Source organism: Ictidomys tridecemlineatus, chromosome 1 (genome assembly GCF_052094955.1).
Source record: "Ictidomys tridecemlineatus isolate mIctTri1 chromosome 1, mIctTri1.hap1, whole genome shotgun sequence".
Taxonomy (NCBI): Eukaryota; Metazoa; Chordata; class Mammalia; order Rodentia; family Sciuridae; genus Ictidomys; species Ictidomys tridecemlineatus.
Window position 1 is genome coordinate 140,122,333 of NC_135477.1, and position 15,857 is coordinate 140,138,189.

The window sequence follows — 15,857 nt, forward strand, 5'->3', positions numbered from 1 at the left end:
CAACATATACACAAACTTACAGGGCTTGTCTTTACATTTCTGAAGGATGATGCATTTACAGGAGTTATTACATATCTTATTAAGCAAAGTTTCAATTCATTAACTCAGAAATCAATTTAAATGGAAGATAAAATAAATGCTCCTATCTTTGCAATCTATTTATAAGGCCTTCACACATTTTTTAAGTCTAAAGCACCCTACCAGAGGTGAAGTTCACCCTAGGAAAGGTGATGTTCTTCAAGAGCAGGTTCTTTAGCTTCTTCATGTTTGCATCTTTTAGGGTTATTAAATATAATACTTACACATATTAGAAATTCAAAATATAGCTCATTATTCATAAATTAATGTCACATGGGAAAACAAAAATGGGATGACCTCTGGCATAAGTTTTAAGAGAAAAATATACTTTATTTACAATGAACTCTGGAAATATTTTGTCCTTTTTTTATTGTATAAGCATTTTTTTATTGGTTGTTCAAAACATTACAAAGCTATTGACATATCATATTTCATACATTAGATTCAAGTGGGTTATGAACTCCCCTTTTTACCCCAAATACAGATTGCAGAATCACATCGGTTACACATCCACATTTTTACATAATGCCATATTAGTAACTGCTGTATTCTGATACCTTTCCTATCTCTACTATCCCCCCTCCCCTCCCCTCCCATCATCTCTCTCTACTCCATCTACTGTAATTCATTTCTCTCCTTGTTTTTTTTTCCCATTCCCCTCACACCTTTTATACGTAATTTTGTATAACAATGAGGGTCTCCTTCCATTTCCATGCAATATCCCTTTTCTCTCCCTTTCCCTCCCACCTCATGTCCCTGTTTAATGTTAATCTTTTCCTCCTGCTCTTCCTCCCTGCTCTGTTCTTAGTTGCTTTCATTATATCAAAGAAGACATTTGGCATTTGTTTTTTAGGGATTGGCTAGCTTCACTTAGCATAATCTGCTCTAATGCCATCCATTTCCCTGCAAATTCCATGATTTTGTCATTTTTTAGTGCTGCGTAATACTCCATTGTGTATAAATGCCACATTTTTTTATCCATTCATCTATTGAAGGCCATCTGGGTTGGTTCCACAGTCTAGCTATTGTGAATTGTGCTGCTATGAACATTGATGTGGCAGGTTCCCTGTAGTACGCTCTTTTAAGGTCCTCAGGGAATAGTCTGAGAAGGGCAATAGCTGGGTCAAATGGTGGTTCCATTCCCAGCTTTCCCAAGAATCTCCATACTCCTTTCCAAATTGGCCGCAACAATTTGCAGTCCCACCAGCAATATACAAGAGTACCCTTTTCCCCACATCCTCGCCAGCACTTGTTGTTGTTTGACTTCATAATGGCTGCCAATCTTACTGGAGTGAGATGGTATCTTAGGGTGGTTTTGATTTGCCATTTTGTCCTTTTTTGTAGCCACATGCACATTCTGCAGTTTTTGGAAAGTACTAAATTGTGTGTGCTTGTAAGTGTGTGTAATTATAATATGCATTTATACAAATACATTTTTGTCCAACTTAGAGATACATCCATCAGGGTTTTTAAGGAAGAAATCACTGATATGCCACTCGGTTGCTCTTTAGAATAAAAACATCAGATTATAGCCATCTGCATTTCTTTATTTCATTTTCATATACCCAGGATTTGTAATCCTGAAAATTATGAAGCTAAACCTCAAGCAATCTCTAATTTTTTAAAAGGTGGGGGTGGTTATGGCAAGCAATCACTTGTTTTTTCTCTTCACTTAGAGTCATATCTTCCTACCCAGTATTCTCTGGACATGTGGCAAAACTGATGTTTGTATGAGCTTTTGTTCCAAGAGAAACATTCCCTGATTCTCTCAATTTTTTTACAGCCATTAGATACAGGGGAAAAATTAAAAATCACTGAAGTTAGAAGGCAATTCATTTGAACAGTATTTTTAAACTAAAAATTTTCCAACAAATCGCCATGTAGTTTGAAATCTTAGACTAAGGTTTGGTATTATGAAAGAGCAAGTATACACTCATATGTTACCTTTCATTGTGGTACTATGGAAGAGACCCTGTTAGAAACCATCAAGTTTAGTTTGCTTTTTCCAGATAAGTCTGGCATATGTTACCTGCATCGTAACTGAGTCATTGGACATAGGTGTCCAATTAATTCACTTCAAACATTCTGGAAGTAACCATTTACCTCAAACATGAACTGAAGTAACACTTGCAAAGTTTAAGAAAGAGTAACAAAGATCATCAGTACAAGTTATGTCCTACAATATTAATATTTCTTGCCTGAAAGTTGGGACTGGAAATTTAATTCCTTTGGAATCCTCATGTCATTTCATTCTCAGAAAGAAAAATAGCTTCTGCCAAATAAGGCAATATTTGTCCTGAGTTGATAGGCCACCAAGTGAGGGTACTTTGAATTGAGCATTAGTTAGCTATTATTTTTTTCATTTCAGTTAATGTTACTTTCTGGCTCTTGTTTAGAGCTGACGTAGTGCTGACTTTGGATTTCCAGATCCTACGGGAAACCTCAATTTAGAGCAGTGCTTCCTAATGACCTGACTTTCAATGTAATGAAAACATTTCTGTTAATTTTACACTACAACAGAAACAAACAGAATTGTAGAATAAGATATTTCATGCACCACTTATATGTTGAGGGATATTTATATGTGGCTTACAATTGATAGCACAATATAAAACTATTTATAAAATATACATAATATCGTTAGCCTATTTAATAATGTTGCATGTGGTTAAGAATTCAAAAGTTTCTCTAATTCATCAATCATATTAAAAAGAAAAACCACCATCAAATCCCAACCATCTTGACAGCTCCTGCCTTCAAGGGCAATTTGATAACAATAAAAGATAATAAATCTCAAATTATATGTTATACTTTTATTTTATTTATTGATTTTTATGTGGTGCTGAGGATCAAACCCAGGGCATGTGCTAGGCAAACGCTCTATTGCTGAGCCACAACCCCAGTTCCAAATTATTTTTATTCATTGAAAACACCTATGTACAATGCTAGGTATCAACAAATACTCATGTTGTTCCTTTATGTTCTCAGCCATACTATTCAAAAGCTATGCAATATTCTCATCAACATTTTTGTTGAAGACAAAATAGGTTAAAGGCAACTCACTGCCCCATCTACTTATTTGAAAAATGCAAACTGGAAATTCTTATTTATTCACTACTAATTTTACCTCAATGCTGGTGCTGGAATTTAAGTGAATCCCCAAAAATGATAGTTATAATGAAGACAATAAATTATAGAGCAAGCCTTAAAGTAAATGGATTATTAGCTTCACTCTGAATTTAGGAAACATTGTCCACACATATACTGCTGTTGGGAACAAATACGGTGAACACGGTCTGAAAGAGATTTTGGCAATATGGATCGAAAACTGCTAAGCTTTATATCCTTGGCTTCTAAGAAAACGTAAAAACAACAACAACATACAAAAAACAATAGATCTTACAGTGAAATGCCCAGGCTCTGACAATAAAATATCTGATATTGAAGCCTCAATTTTTTCACTTAAAAGCAAAAGACCTTGAGCTAGTGCCTTAACCTTCCAGGCCTTATTTTGCTTATCTGTAAAATGGGAGAAAACAGAAACTTTTTCATATACTTTGATTAAATGACTTAATATCAATAAACTCACTTAAAAGAGTACACATAAAAAAGTGCAACTTATCTTTATAGCTATGTTTATTGCCAATGCTATTTTTTTTCTAATGACATTCAATAACCACAAAAATCGTAATTAGAATACCCACATTAAGGGAAGTATGAAGTAACTAATGGCTAATCTATAACGGTTAAGATCTAATATTATTCAGGAAAATAAAAAATACCATAATACATAATTCATGATTTTTATAACTTTATCTACATTAAAATATGAATACAAAAGAAGGAGGGATTGGGATGTAGCTTAATGGCTTTTACAAGGCCCTGGCTTCCATTTCCAGCACCAAATAAATAAATAAACTGGAAGGAAATGTAGTAAAATGTTTAGCATACTTATTTCTGTATAGTATTAAGAATAGTTTTTATTTGTTCCTTCTAAATTTTTCTAGACCTTATATAATATGTGTATTATATATGTTTATATAATATATATAATGCATATATATATATACACACACTATGTTACTTCTAAAATTTAAAAAAAAGAAGAAATTGGTTCATTAAAAATGCAGTGCCCTTTGTTGTGTATTAATCTTGCAGTTTCAGCTTGATGTCAGTTTTGCATGTGTCAATCAAACCAAATCAGAACACTATTGGAATTTTATCATGCAAGTTTCAAAAATTGCCCATGAAATTTTTCATGAACTTCCTCTGTAGAAGGTTCTGTAGTTTATTTTGTTTGGGAAAATATGCTTAGCTCAAACTTGTATTTCTATCTCTTTTCCTACATTTAGATTTAAATACCTGAGATCCTTACAGCAGCAAGGATAAAAAAAACCTAATCCAGGTAACAATGAAACCTCTTATATTGATTTTATTATCTATTACTTCACCGTTGCCTGAAGCACACTATTACTTTAAGGTGGCTTGAATTTCTTATCAGTTAATTCTCAGAGTGCTGAATGGTTTAATTCATTGGAAAGAGACAATGAGGGATGGTTATTGGTTATCTTTATTTTCTTAGAATCATTTCTTTCTCTTGTTAATATGCTTGGCAATCAGGCTTAAGAAAAGCAAATACTATATATATATATATATATATATATATATATATATATATATATATATATATATATATAGTATTTGTTAAATATAACCCAATTTGGGAAAGTAGGCTGTTGTATAAAGTAGTAAAAGAACAGCTATTCCTACTATTAAATGAACTGTTAAATTCCATTCATTCACAATTTCAGAACTTGGAAAATACTCCAGAGATTATTCTCTGTAATTTGTTTTAGTAATAAGTTAATATGCCTGGATTCATTAACCAAAAACACTGTAGAATTTCCCACAGCAATAAATATAGAACTCAGATAAGCTATTAAAAAAGAAGAAACATTTAAAAGTAAAAATGTTTTGTAGATAATTGTTAATTCTGTTTTCATCAATCATAAATCAAACCATTTGCTATAGATTTTCAGTTTTCAAAATTAAACTTTAGTCTAATAAAGGGAACTTATTTTGTTTGATGACAGTATAAGAAAAATAATGGGTGTTTTCCAGTTCACAGCCACAATGCTAACAAACCTGCCCACTCATGGGGGCCAGTCTTTGAGTGACTCTTCCATGTTACTGACACAATGATTCACAATATATATACACACACACATACATATACACACACATACACACATATATATATGCACACATATGTATATATATGGTATATATATTTCTTGTTTATTCAATTTCTATGACTTAAAATTGTACAATGAAATGCTACAAGAAAAGTTCAAGGTTATAAACAGTCTAACTTAAAAAAGAATTGAGCTAAAATAGCAATAAATTTTGTTTTCAGATAAAGGCTATTATTTAGAGATATTAATCTCTCTCCAACCAATGAAATCTGTGATTCCATATTAACACCTACATTGATGCAAAACAACTTATTAGTGAGTTCTTCAACAAAGAACAGGCAAATTACTACTAAAGATGCTGGATTATTTGAGAACTGTTTTTAAAAAGCAATAGCTTTGTTTCTACATTTTTTTTTAGTGAAAAAGAATCATCAACATCTGCTACACTAGTTAAGGTTAATTTTATCCACTCTTTTTCTTTCTTTCTTTTTTCAATGTAAAAGAAAAGCAACATGGGTTAATCTCGTATTCCAGAATTGTTATCTATTAATTCTTTTTCTTCTACCTTTGAAAACCTATCCACTCTACAAAGATAGATTCAAAATCTTTCTTGTTTGACGTTTCATTTCTGTAAAGGTCCTACCCTTCACAGAAGTCTCTAGTATTTAAATATAACATTTGGATATGAGAACTTCCGTATATGGTATTGTTACACTTATGCTAATCATGATGACCTGGACTCATTGTAGTTTCTTATTTAATATTTAAATTTAATATCTTATTGTCCTTTTAAGCTTCTACTTTCTTCACCAAGGAGTACCATACTACAAATACTGGTTTATAAATGAACATGTACTCATCTTACTCTGGGGTCTGCTTTCTTTCCCTATACCCAGAGGCAGAGTGGCTACTAAAGGCAGTGATCTCTTTTTATATTGCTCATGTTGAAAAACAGAATAAACACTCCAAATAAACTTTTGAGCTCACTGAGGCCATATACTACAGCATTCATCTTAGTAACAGTAAAAGATGGCATAGTACTTGAAACATGGTAGGTGCTGAATAAATATACTGAATTACATGGAAGCTTTTTCATTATTGCATAGAAGATGAAATAACTCAGATGATTCTGAAAACTCAAGTTATTTCAAGTTTTGTTTAATTACAAGGGCAGAATTCTGTCTTCTTCCAAGATACATCCAATTATAAATGATTAAATAAATGTAACTAAAACCCTAATCACAAAAGACACTTATAATAACAACTTTTCTTACCAGATAGACTTTATTTTGTTACTAATTATTAGTGTTTCAAGCAGCTTCTACTAAGTCCAAATCTACTTTGTTATCTGAATTCAAATGACTGAAGTCTAGAAATATATAAAGAATGCAACTTTGAAATAACTTCCAACAAATATTCCACATTATTGACAGTTTATGCAAAGATAAAGGACAGAATATCTTCAAATTGCATTTTCATTGCAATGAAAAACAACAAAAAAAGAAACAAATATCATATGATGACTGACATAGTAATCCAGGCATAGTCACTTTGTAACTTTTAATTTCCAATCCAAGTTAATAAAAAGTTAGCATAGATTCCTGTCAAAATTTACAATGGTCTAGAAGCATAGCATTGACAGTAATTAAAATTTTTTAAAATATTTTTTTAGTGGTAGATGGACACATACTTTTATTTTGTTTATTTTTATTTGGTGCCAGGGATCAAACCTAGTGCCTCACACATGCTAAGCAAGTACTCTACCACTGAACCACAACCCCAGCCCCAAGTAATTTAAAATTCTAAATATAATAGTTTAGAGCATTTCTCTCTATTTTATATATATAAACTTCCAGAGTGTATGTATATGTATGTATGTGTGTGTGTGTGTGTGTGTGTGTGTGTGTGTATATATATATACATACATATATATGTATATGAAATTTCAGATTCAATGTGAAAAGTGATCAATTAAAAGTAACAAATTTGCAAGTCATGAGTATAGAAACCAACAAGCTTGTAATTTAAATTTTTCAGTGTTTCCTTTCTTCAAATTAAATAAAAGACATGTTCAGTCACATATGCAGTACTCTCCAAAAAAAAAAGATAAATGCAGGACAACTGCAGGGTGTCATAAGTTCAACATGCTCTATAAATATTTTCTCTCAAAATAACTCTTACATAAATGGTCAATGATTTGAGTCTGTTATAGTATATACACTTCCTTGTTCAAACCTAAGATGATGATGTCCACACAAAAGTGGTTGACAAGCAAAATGCATCATTTATCATGCATAAATTTCAGTTTCATGCTGAGATTTTTAGTGGAATAGACCCTGAGAGCCAATAAAAACTTCCAAAATATCAAATGAAAATTTTATCTTCAGATCTCTCAGATTACTTCATCTACTTGGTTATGCATTACCTATGAGTTTATATTCCTTTATGAACTAACTATTTGTTTCCCTTAAAAGAGCCTCAATTAAATGAAGACTCATTTACTTGGTTACATCTTTGTGATTCTACCCAAGAACCAGAGAGACCTTAAAAGTTTCTCTGTATCTACTTGGTCTCCAAATGTCCATAGAATAGTGATGCCAAGCAGAACTATGGCCACATGTAGTTGCTTGTCATTTATTCTGTCCAAAATAGTGAGTGGACTGGCAAATCATAACAAAAGATGCAGATGCAGAATTTTGACCCTCTTTCTCTCAATTTCAGCTTGGAGAAGATAAGTTACTACACTGCTTGCTGTAAGTTTCCCATATATGCCCCACTTTAGAAAACTCAACAATTATTAAGTATAATTGTGATAAAAAGAAACGTGCCCAATTTGTTCATTTTTAAAAATGATATAATGTTGTGAATGAAAGTACAGCCTGCCTAACATGTCAAGTAAAAGGATAACAAAAGAAATGAACGGCATCTTTCCACTTGCATTTGGATGCATAACCCCTCCATCTGTCAAGCAGTTGTGAAGCAATCACCCTGGAGAAGCATTGCAACCGGGAACAAGTTTTATGCCCGCATCTTTGTCAACCGCTCTCAGGACCTTAGTAGTAATTGTTCTGTTTGAAGAGCCTGTAGGAATGAATTCGCCATTTGCAAAACAGACCCTGGCAACGGATGGACCATTTCAACAGACCTAAATCTTATTGTGGGGCTCAGTTCACGGAGGTAATAGGAGAAGGAAGGAGTGACTCTTTTCTTAAATTTGGATTGGAGATTAAGGGAGAATGATCTCTAGAGGCCAACTATGCAAAACAACCCTCAATTTCCTTCCCCTTAGCTTCAAAAACAGAATTACACTTTGGGGTATAGACTATGAACGCCCCACCCCTTCTCTTTCCGCCCGCGGCCACCACCACCTTCAAAGTTAAAGTCAGCGCTCGCGCAACTGGGGCTGCGGGCTCCCTCACCAAGAATTCCACCAGGAGCCCATTCAGTGGGGGAACAGCGCTCTGGGATTCTGCCACCAGCGATTCTGCGACGCCACCAGCAGCCAGGCCATCTCTTATTAGACCTCACCCCTCCCAGCCCCGCCCTCGGCCCCGCCCGGAGCCAGCACCAGAGTTAATCTCAACCCCAACGTCCCCACTCCTTTCAATCCAGATCACTAGCCAGGAGGTGGGGGTGTTAGAAGGGGGCAGAAGTGGGGTGGGGGAGGTGAAAAATCAAAACAGTCCCAGTTCCTGGTAGTCAGGACGCAAGTGGCAAGACCCCAGCACGCACGCGACACGCGCGCGCGCGCGCATACACACACACACACACACACACACACACACACTTGCTCGCGCGCCCCATTCCCCAGGTTCAATGCCTAGTGGCGACAGGATGAAAGGAAGGAGGTAAGGAAGGACAGATGGGATGGCGAGAAGGCCCGGAGTTACTGTGTGAGTGACATTCACAGACAGCAAGCCATTCTTAAGGAATTATGAAAGTGAGAACGTCCCAGATCCCTTCATATCCCCAAAGCTGGATTCTCCTGATAGTGGCCCCGATCGCTTTCTTTCTAGCGGGGCTCTGTGAGGAGGGGAGGAGAGCCAAAGCCAAGTTTCCCCCACACTGCCCTCCCCGGCTTGGCCCAGGGCCCAGAGCCCGGCCCCCCTTCAGCCCCGGCTTAGGGAGGCTGCCAGGCGGGGAACAGACGTGCCAAGGGACTCTGGAAGAGCACGACAGCAGAAGAGGGGGCATCTTGCACGCTCTGGCCGGGTTGCTCATGCCTTCTTCTGCTGACACACCCCCAGTTAACCCCTTCCTCCGACTCTACACACACTCACATACAGAGATACGCTCTTGCGTTTATCCTCCCACCATTCCAGGTCCATCGATTAAAACACTAGTTGATTTTCTTCCTGATTTAAAAAAAAAAAAAAAAGTGCAACAACAACTCTTCTTGAGAGTCGCCGAAGCAGAGAAAGTCCGTCTGCAGGCAGATTTCTGTAGTTACCTAGGAGTTTGGAAATCAGGAGGTCCCAAGCAAAAATGGGACCCAGAACCCCGAGGGGATCTAGGCGGCGAACTCGCTCCCCACCCGGACCCTCTCACCTCCTTAAGTTCTTTGGCCACGTCCTTCAGGTCGCCCAGGACTAATTCCAGATCCTCCACGATGATCTTGATTTGTTCCTTCACCTTGGTTTTGGAGGCTGCCGGCTGTCCCTCGGCTGGAGAGGACGAGGAGGGGTTCCCCTTGGACTTGGCTGACATTCTTTGGGGGCAAGCGACGCAGGTCAGGACAGGCGGGCGAGCAAATGCTGCTGCGCGCCCCCGTCTCTGGAGCTGCTACAGCCGCTTCCACCCCAGTCCCCCCACATCTTGGGCGCTCCCTGGGCAGCGGCGGATGGCTGCGCTCCGCGATCGGCCAGGCGTCCGCACTGTGGTGCTGCCATCAACTCCCGAGACGCGGCGCTCGGCGCGGGGCTGCAGACGGGCGAGCAGCGCGCCTGCGCCTCCTCCTGCCGCCGCCCGCAGCTCTCGCGCACACACGCGCTAACTCCCCACGGGTGGAGAGGGGCTCTGGGCTGTGCCAAGGTCTGTCAGCGGCAGTCCGCGCCGCACTTCTACTTCCTTCTGGGGTCTCTCCCCGACCCCCTTGGCATCAAGGTTCCGGGAGACATCGCGTTCTACCCGCCCCCTCGTCTGGATCCTGAAATGCCCCCATCATCGCAGCCTGCTATGAATCTTCTCACATGTAGGCAGTATTCTTTCTGCTTCACCCGCCAGGACAGACCTGTATCAATTTAGAAAGAACCACAATAAGATCAGAAGTTGGAGTTCGGGTCAGTAAAGAGATCCTAAATAATGATTCAGAACCAAATAATGCCCAGAGAAGTCCGATCTTTTACCGAATGACCTGCAAGTTAAACATACTTCTGCAGGAGAGAAGTGCGGGAGGCATAAAGCGACCCCTCCTCACTCCCTGGAATCTTGACATTTAACAAGTATTGGTCAAAGAGGTAGCCAAACGCTGCCGATCCCGCAGAACTAATAGAGGATTTATGAATTTTAAGTCCCATACACAAAATAAAATCCCCCTGAGACTGTCTGAGTCATCTTGGTTGTATTTCTTAACTTCTTATAAGGTGCCAGCATTTTGTGTGTGGGGGAGGGAAGGGGGAATCTGTCTCTTTTTATTACCTCTGTGATGTATGCTTTGGGAGTGGGGTCCTATTTGGATTTCTTGTGGGAGTTAAATTTAAGAATTTGCCTCCAACTTCTCCTCTATCAATGTTTTTACCTCTATTTCAAATCTTGTGGTACTAAACAAATAGGAAATAGCTTTCTGACTTGTTCTGTCAAAATGACCCAGGGAGGCTAGTTAATAGGAAGCTTTCAGTTTATTCTCAGTAGGTGGCCACCATTCTCATTAGCTAGAGTTTTAATTTCCTTAGTAGCAAACTCATGGGCTATTAGCTACTGACCTGGCAGGCTGGTTCTACTTTATTTTCTTGAGTGCACACTCCTCCAGATCATTCTTTCAGGCTTCTCATTTTGGTCAATCTTTAGCAGGGCTCTGTCTCTTGCTTTTAACAAGCCAAGTAGCCTGAACATGCTCCTAATTATGAAAAAAAAAAAAAAAAAAGTCTTGTCAGCTCTCTTCTTCTCAGTTACTGAGCCTCCTAATAATCAATCACACTATTCAATATGAACTCATCTTTACAAAGTCTTTGAAATTTTATTTAGAATATGAAGGAAATAAAACAAAAGAAAAATAGAAATTTAGAAACAGTGGAAAAAGAAGAAAGGTGGAAAGTAGATAATATTAAAATAGAATTGAAATAATAAAAGAATAATAGAGCCAGTGTGAAGTAAGCTAATTGGAAAGGAGGAAAGAGATATTTGGGTGTGTTAAAAAAGCAATATGCCTGAGTTCTCTAATGTAAAGTGAATAAGTTTTCTTTAACTTTCTATATTTCCTTGGGTTCTTATAAATTCATAAACATGTTCTTTATAAATCTGTTCTCCTATGATATCCAATACTAATAATGAACCAAATTGCTCTGGCTCAAAATCATCAATACACTAAAGACAACATTCACACCTAATTACAGTTTATTCTTGACTGATGTTTATCATCTATCTATATCTACATACACTATCAAGTCAACTGAAAGGAAAAATCAAAATTGGCATCTAGGCCCAAACTGAGGAAGCTAGGAGAATTTCAGCAATGGTATCTGCATCTACCATGATCTTACAGTCAGTAAAGATTGCTTAAAGTTAGCCTACATAAAAAAAATTTTTTAAAGGTACAATTATAAGAAGAGTTAAAACATCAAAGAAAATAGGGTTGGAATAAAAAGGGTACATGGATATAATTAAATATATCTTCTCCTTCTTTTTGTATCGCCCTTATAGAAAAATCTTTCATTCCTTTAGTTCATCCTAGATTTGCTAGACATCAGTATATATTTGTTGTTTTAGAGTCAAATTATAGGAACCACATAGCAAAAGTGACACCTAATAAAATTTCTAATGAATTTCTCCATAAATGTGTTTATGAACTAGTGGTAGCTGCAAATGAATATACACCCAAACCACATTATAAACTGAGACAGGATAACAGATTTCTAAATGAAGGAAATTACTTATTTAGTGAAGTAATTGTTTACTCTGAATTTTATTCTTTCTATTTATTTATCAGTTCCTAATTTTGTATAGGAAGAACTGGATAATTAAAAAAGATTATCTAGTAGTTGTTTCTTCTGTTGCAACCCTTATTGATATTCTCAAATTTGTGTGTAATCCATTACCATTGATCCCTAAGAATTAACCTTCAGAAGAAAATCCGGTCACAATGATGCAATATTAAAATCAAAATGAGCAAAAAAATATCCCCCCCAACTTCCTCTCATTTTTTTTTTGGCACTAACTGTTATTATCAAAATATCTCTCATTGATCCTGAAAAGAATGATCTGTATAACACAAAATGACTCTTATTGGAGACTTTCTCTTTTACATGAACTTATTTTTGTTTTTAAGATCCAATAAAGTCATTAGACGTATATGAAAATATGAAGAATAAAAAAAAGCTTTTGTTTTGAATAATGATATTTCCCTAAGGGTGTGGAAGTGGGGAATTTAAAGACATGGAAGTCTATGAGAGAACAAACTCTTGGTGATTTGAGAGATTAGAAAAGTTCTGTACATATACATTGACTATTAAATGTACTGAAGATATCCTTGCAGTGCTTTTCAAACTCAGTATATATCAGATCTTCCTCAAAACAGATTCTTGGTCCCCACTCCCATGGCGTCTGATTGATTCAGTGGGCCTGGGGTTGAGTTTGAAATTTGCACACCATCAAGTTTCCAGACTGCTGGTAGGCAACCACACTTTGAAAATTATTGGTTTAGGAGAGTAAAACCTAAGTCTCTCTTTAGCTAGAATGAGCTTTTTGGATCACATAAGCAAATGTGTTTATGTTATAGATGAGAAAACCGATACTTTGGGAAGTTAAATGGCATAGCTAATGTTGACATCTAGAGCACAACAGATGGAGAGTTAGTACCACAGTGAAAATTAGAACCCACATTTTGCTGAATTATTTTCATTTATGTGGGGAGCATTTCCTTTTTATATATCAACTGCTATAGGCAAAATAGGTATATAGTATAGATACACATTGGTAAAAATATAATAAATGTGGTCTGAAATTTGAAATACAAATATTCATTGTAGTATCCTAAGTAAATAGAGCTGTATCTTATAAAGAATAGCTACTCAATAAATATTTGGGAAAAAATGAGTGAATGAAATGTTTTCTCTCTGTGTTTTGAAATCAATTCAACTCAACAAATATTTGCAGATGGATACTCTGGGCAAGAATTTATGCTAGGGAGTAGATATGCCACTAGGTCTAGCAAGACATTGTCCCAGCAAGAACAAAAAGGTAATAAAATGATTACCTCAGAGTATCTCTTCCTACCCTCTTTCCCAACTGTAGTCAGTTCACTTTACCGAATCTTTGCTACATAAGGCTGAATGTTTTTCTCTCCCCAAACTTATTAAGTTGAATCTTAGCCACAATGGTGATGGCATTAGGAGGTGGGGCTTTTGGAAAGTGATTAGGTCCTGAGCTAGGAGATTTCACAAATGGATTACTGCTGTTATAGAAGACACCCTGGAGAACTTGCTCTCCACTTTCATAATTTAAGGTTACAGTGAGAAGACTTTCTTCTGGGAGAAGCCAAGTCCACACTAGACACCAGGTCTTCCAGCACCTTGATCTTGGACTTTCAGCCCCCATTCCTGTGAGAAACAAGTTTCTGTTGTTATAAGCCTATAGTGTTTTGTTTTAGCCAAATAGACTAAAACAACCTTCACTGTATGTTAGTTGTGAGGCTTTTATCCATGTGACAGAAACCAAACTTTTGCTCCAATCAACAAAAAATGTAAGGATAGAAATATTTACATGTAGGACTGGAGCCAGAAACCTAGGACTATTAGAGTATTATTTTCTCTATAAATCTCATTCCTCCTTTTGTGGAATAAGCCATTGATTCCCAGTTGAACCTCAATTACTGGTAAGTTGAGGCTTATATCTTCACAACTTTGCAACTAAAAGTGGACTGTGTCTGCAGGGTGTAAAACTGCTGTTAAAGTTGAACCTTTCTTTCAATAGAAAAGCCATACATTGATATACCATCGTTTCCCAGCAGGTGGCAGTGAAATGAGTTAGTCTACCCAAATCTGTATATTATGATAATTTTCTGAGGGATGGAAAGAAATTTTTTTTTTTAAGGAATCAGCATTATTTTCAATATTTTACAAAGAAGGTTACAATACGAATTAGCAGTGGTCCTCTTTGGGCCAGTGATTCCTACTTGGATGAAACTGCCACCCATGTGGACAATTACTCCTCAAAAGAAGATGTATGCCACTGAGAAAATAAAAACATTACATATTCACCATGTAACCTTTAGATGGGAATCTATACCTTAACTTTATCTCATACTTTTAGATTGACATTTTAAAATTGTTTTGCTTCCCCAAACTGACTTCAATCATGTCCATTTGGCAATGAACAGTCTTCCTAAATTATTCATGCATCCAGGTAATTTTAGCAGATACTTGGAAGTTCCTATCCTTATTAAATTCCAGGTTTTTTTGTCTAATGTAAATGAGTAAGAGTAGACCAGGATAAAGTGAGAGAGGACAGAATTTGGAACAGGCTGCACCACTTTGTCTGCTTGTTAGGTGGCCACTTGTTATCCACTGTATGTAACCAAATACAGTACACAGTTTTAGTTCTTCGTCCAGGAATTGGGATAGAATGACTAGCCCAACTCTGCAGTCAAGGGAGTACTCAAGAGAGCATTCTAGGTGATGCTAAAGTATGAATCCTGCGATATCCTATTCAGTCTGATCTGGTGTATCTTGATACTAGCATTGTGGTCCATAATGATGCTACTACTGTAATTTCTTGACATACTTCTTGAACTTACCCTTATTATCAAAAGACTATGAGATGTGGTGTAGGCCTTGCCCAGTCCTCAAATATGTAAAAGATTATTGTTATAGATGCAATATTTGTGTCACGTGTACTCAAATTTACGTTTTAGTCCTAACCTGCAATGTCATATGATTTGTAGACTAGGCCTTTAAGAAATAATAAGACTTAGATGAATTTCTTAGGTTATTCCTACATGATGGGATTATCATCTTTATAAGAAGAGGAAGACTCTCCCTCCCCCCTCCCTCTTTTTTTTCTCTCTCTTCTTTCTCTTTCCCTTTCTTTGTGTATATGTACTAAGAAACAGTCGTGTGAGGACCAGTGAGAAAAAGGCAACTATCTGCAAGCCAGAAAAGGAACCTTCACCATAAACCAAATTGGTCAGTGCCTTGATCTTGAATGTTCCAGACTCCAGAATTCTGAGAAAATGAATCTTTGTTATTTAAGCCACCTAATCTATAGTATTGTTTTATGATAGACACAGTTGCCCCAAACAGGTGTTGTCCATCCTAGAGGAATTCTAGAATTACATGAAGATGGTGGCATCTTTTACAGATTGTCTGAGATAAGGTTTGAAGATTGCCTATTGTATGGAGAGTTTAAAAAAATGAGGGCATCTGGAGTTTT

The 15,857-nt window shown here is 36.7% G+C and overlaps 1 protein-coding gene across 3 annotated transcripts in view; it reads right to left on the reverse strand.

Annotated features, from left to right (window-relative positions):
* Positions 1–10,686, reverse strand: part of Prr16 (proline rich 16) — a 232,798-nt gene extending 222,112 nt beyond the window's left edge. The window contains exons 1-2 of one of the 3 annotated variants that reach the window (XR_002484608.3): positions 10,619–10,685; positions 9,822–10,503 (exon numbers count right to left, since the gene is read on the reverse strand). Coding sequence is in view for 1 of the 3 variants with exons in the window: in XM_040272270.2 (XP_040128204.1) it covers positions 9,822–9,980 (159 nt within the window). In the remaining 2 variants the exon portion in view is untranslated. Of the gene's footprint in view, positions 1–8,692; positions 8,777–9,821; positions 10,504–10,618 lie in introns of those variants that run through there. The other 2 variants (XM_040272270.2, XM_078048491.1) reach the window with 2 other exon arrangements.
* Positions 10,687–15,857: the final 5,171 nt, after the last annotated feature.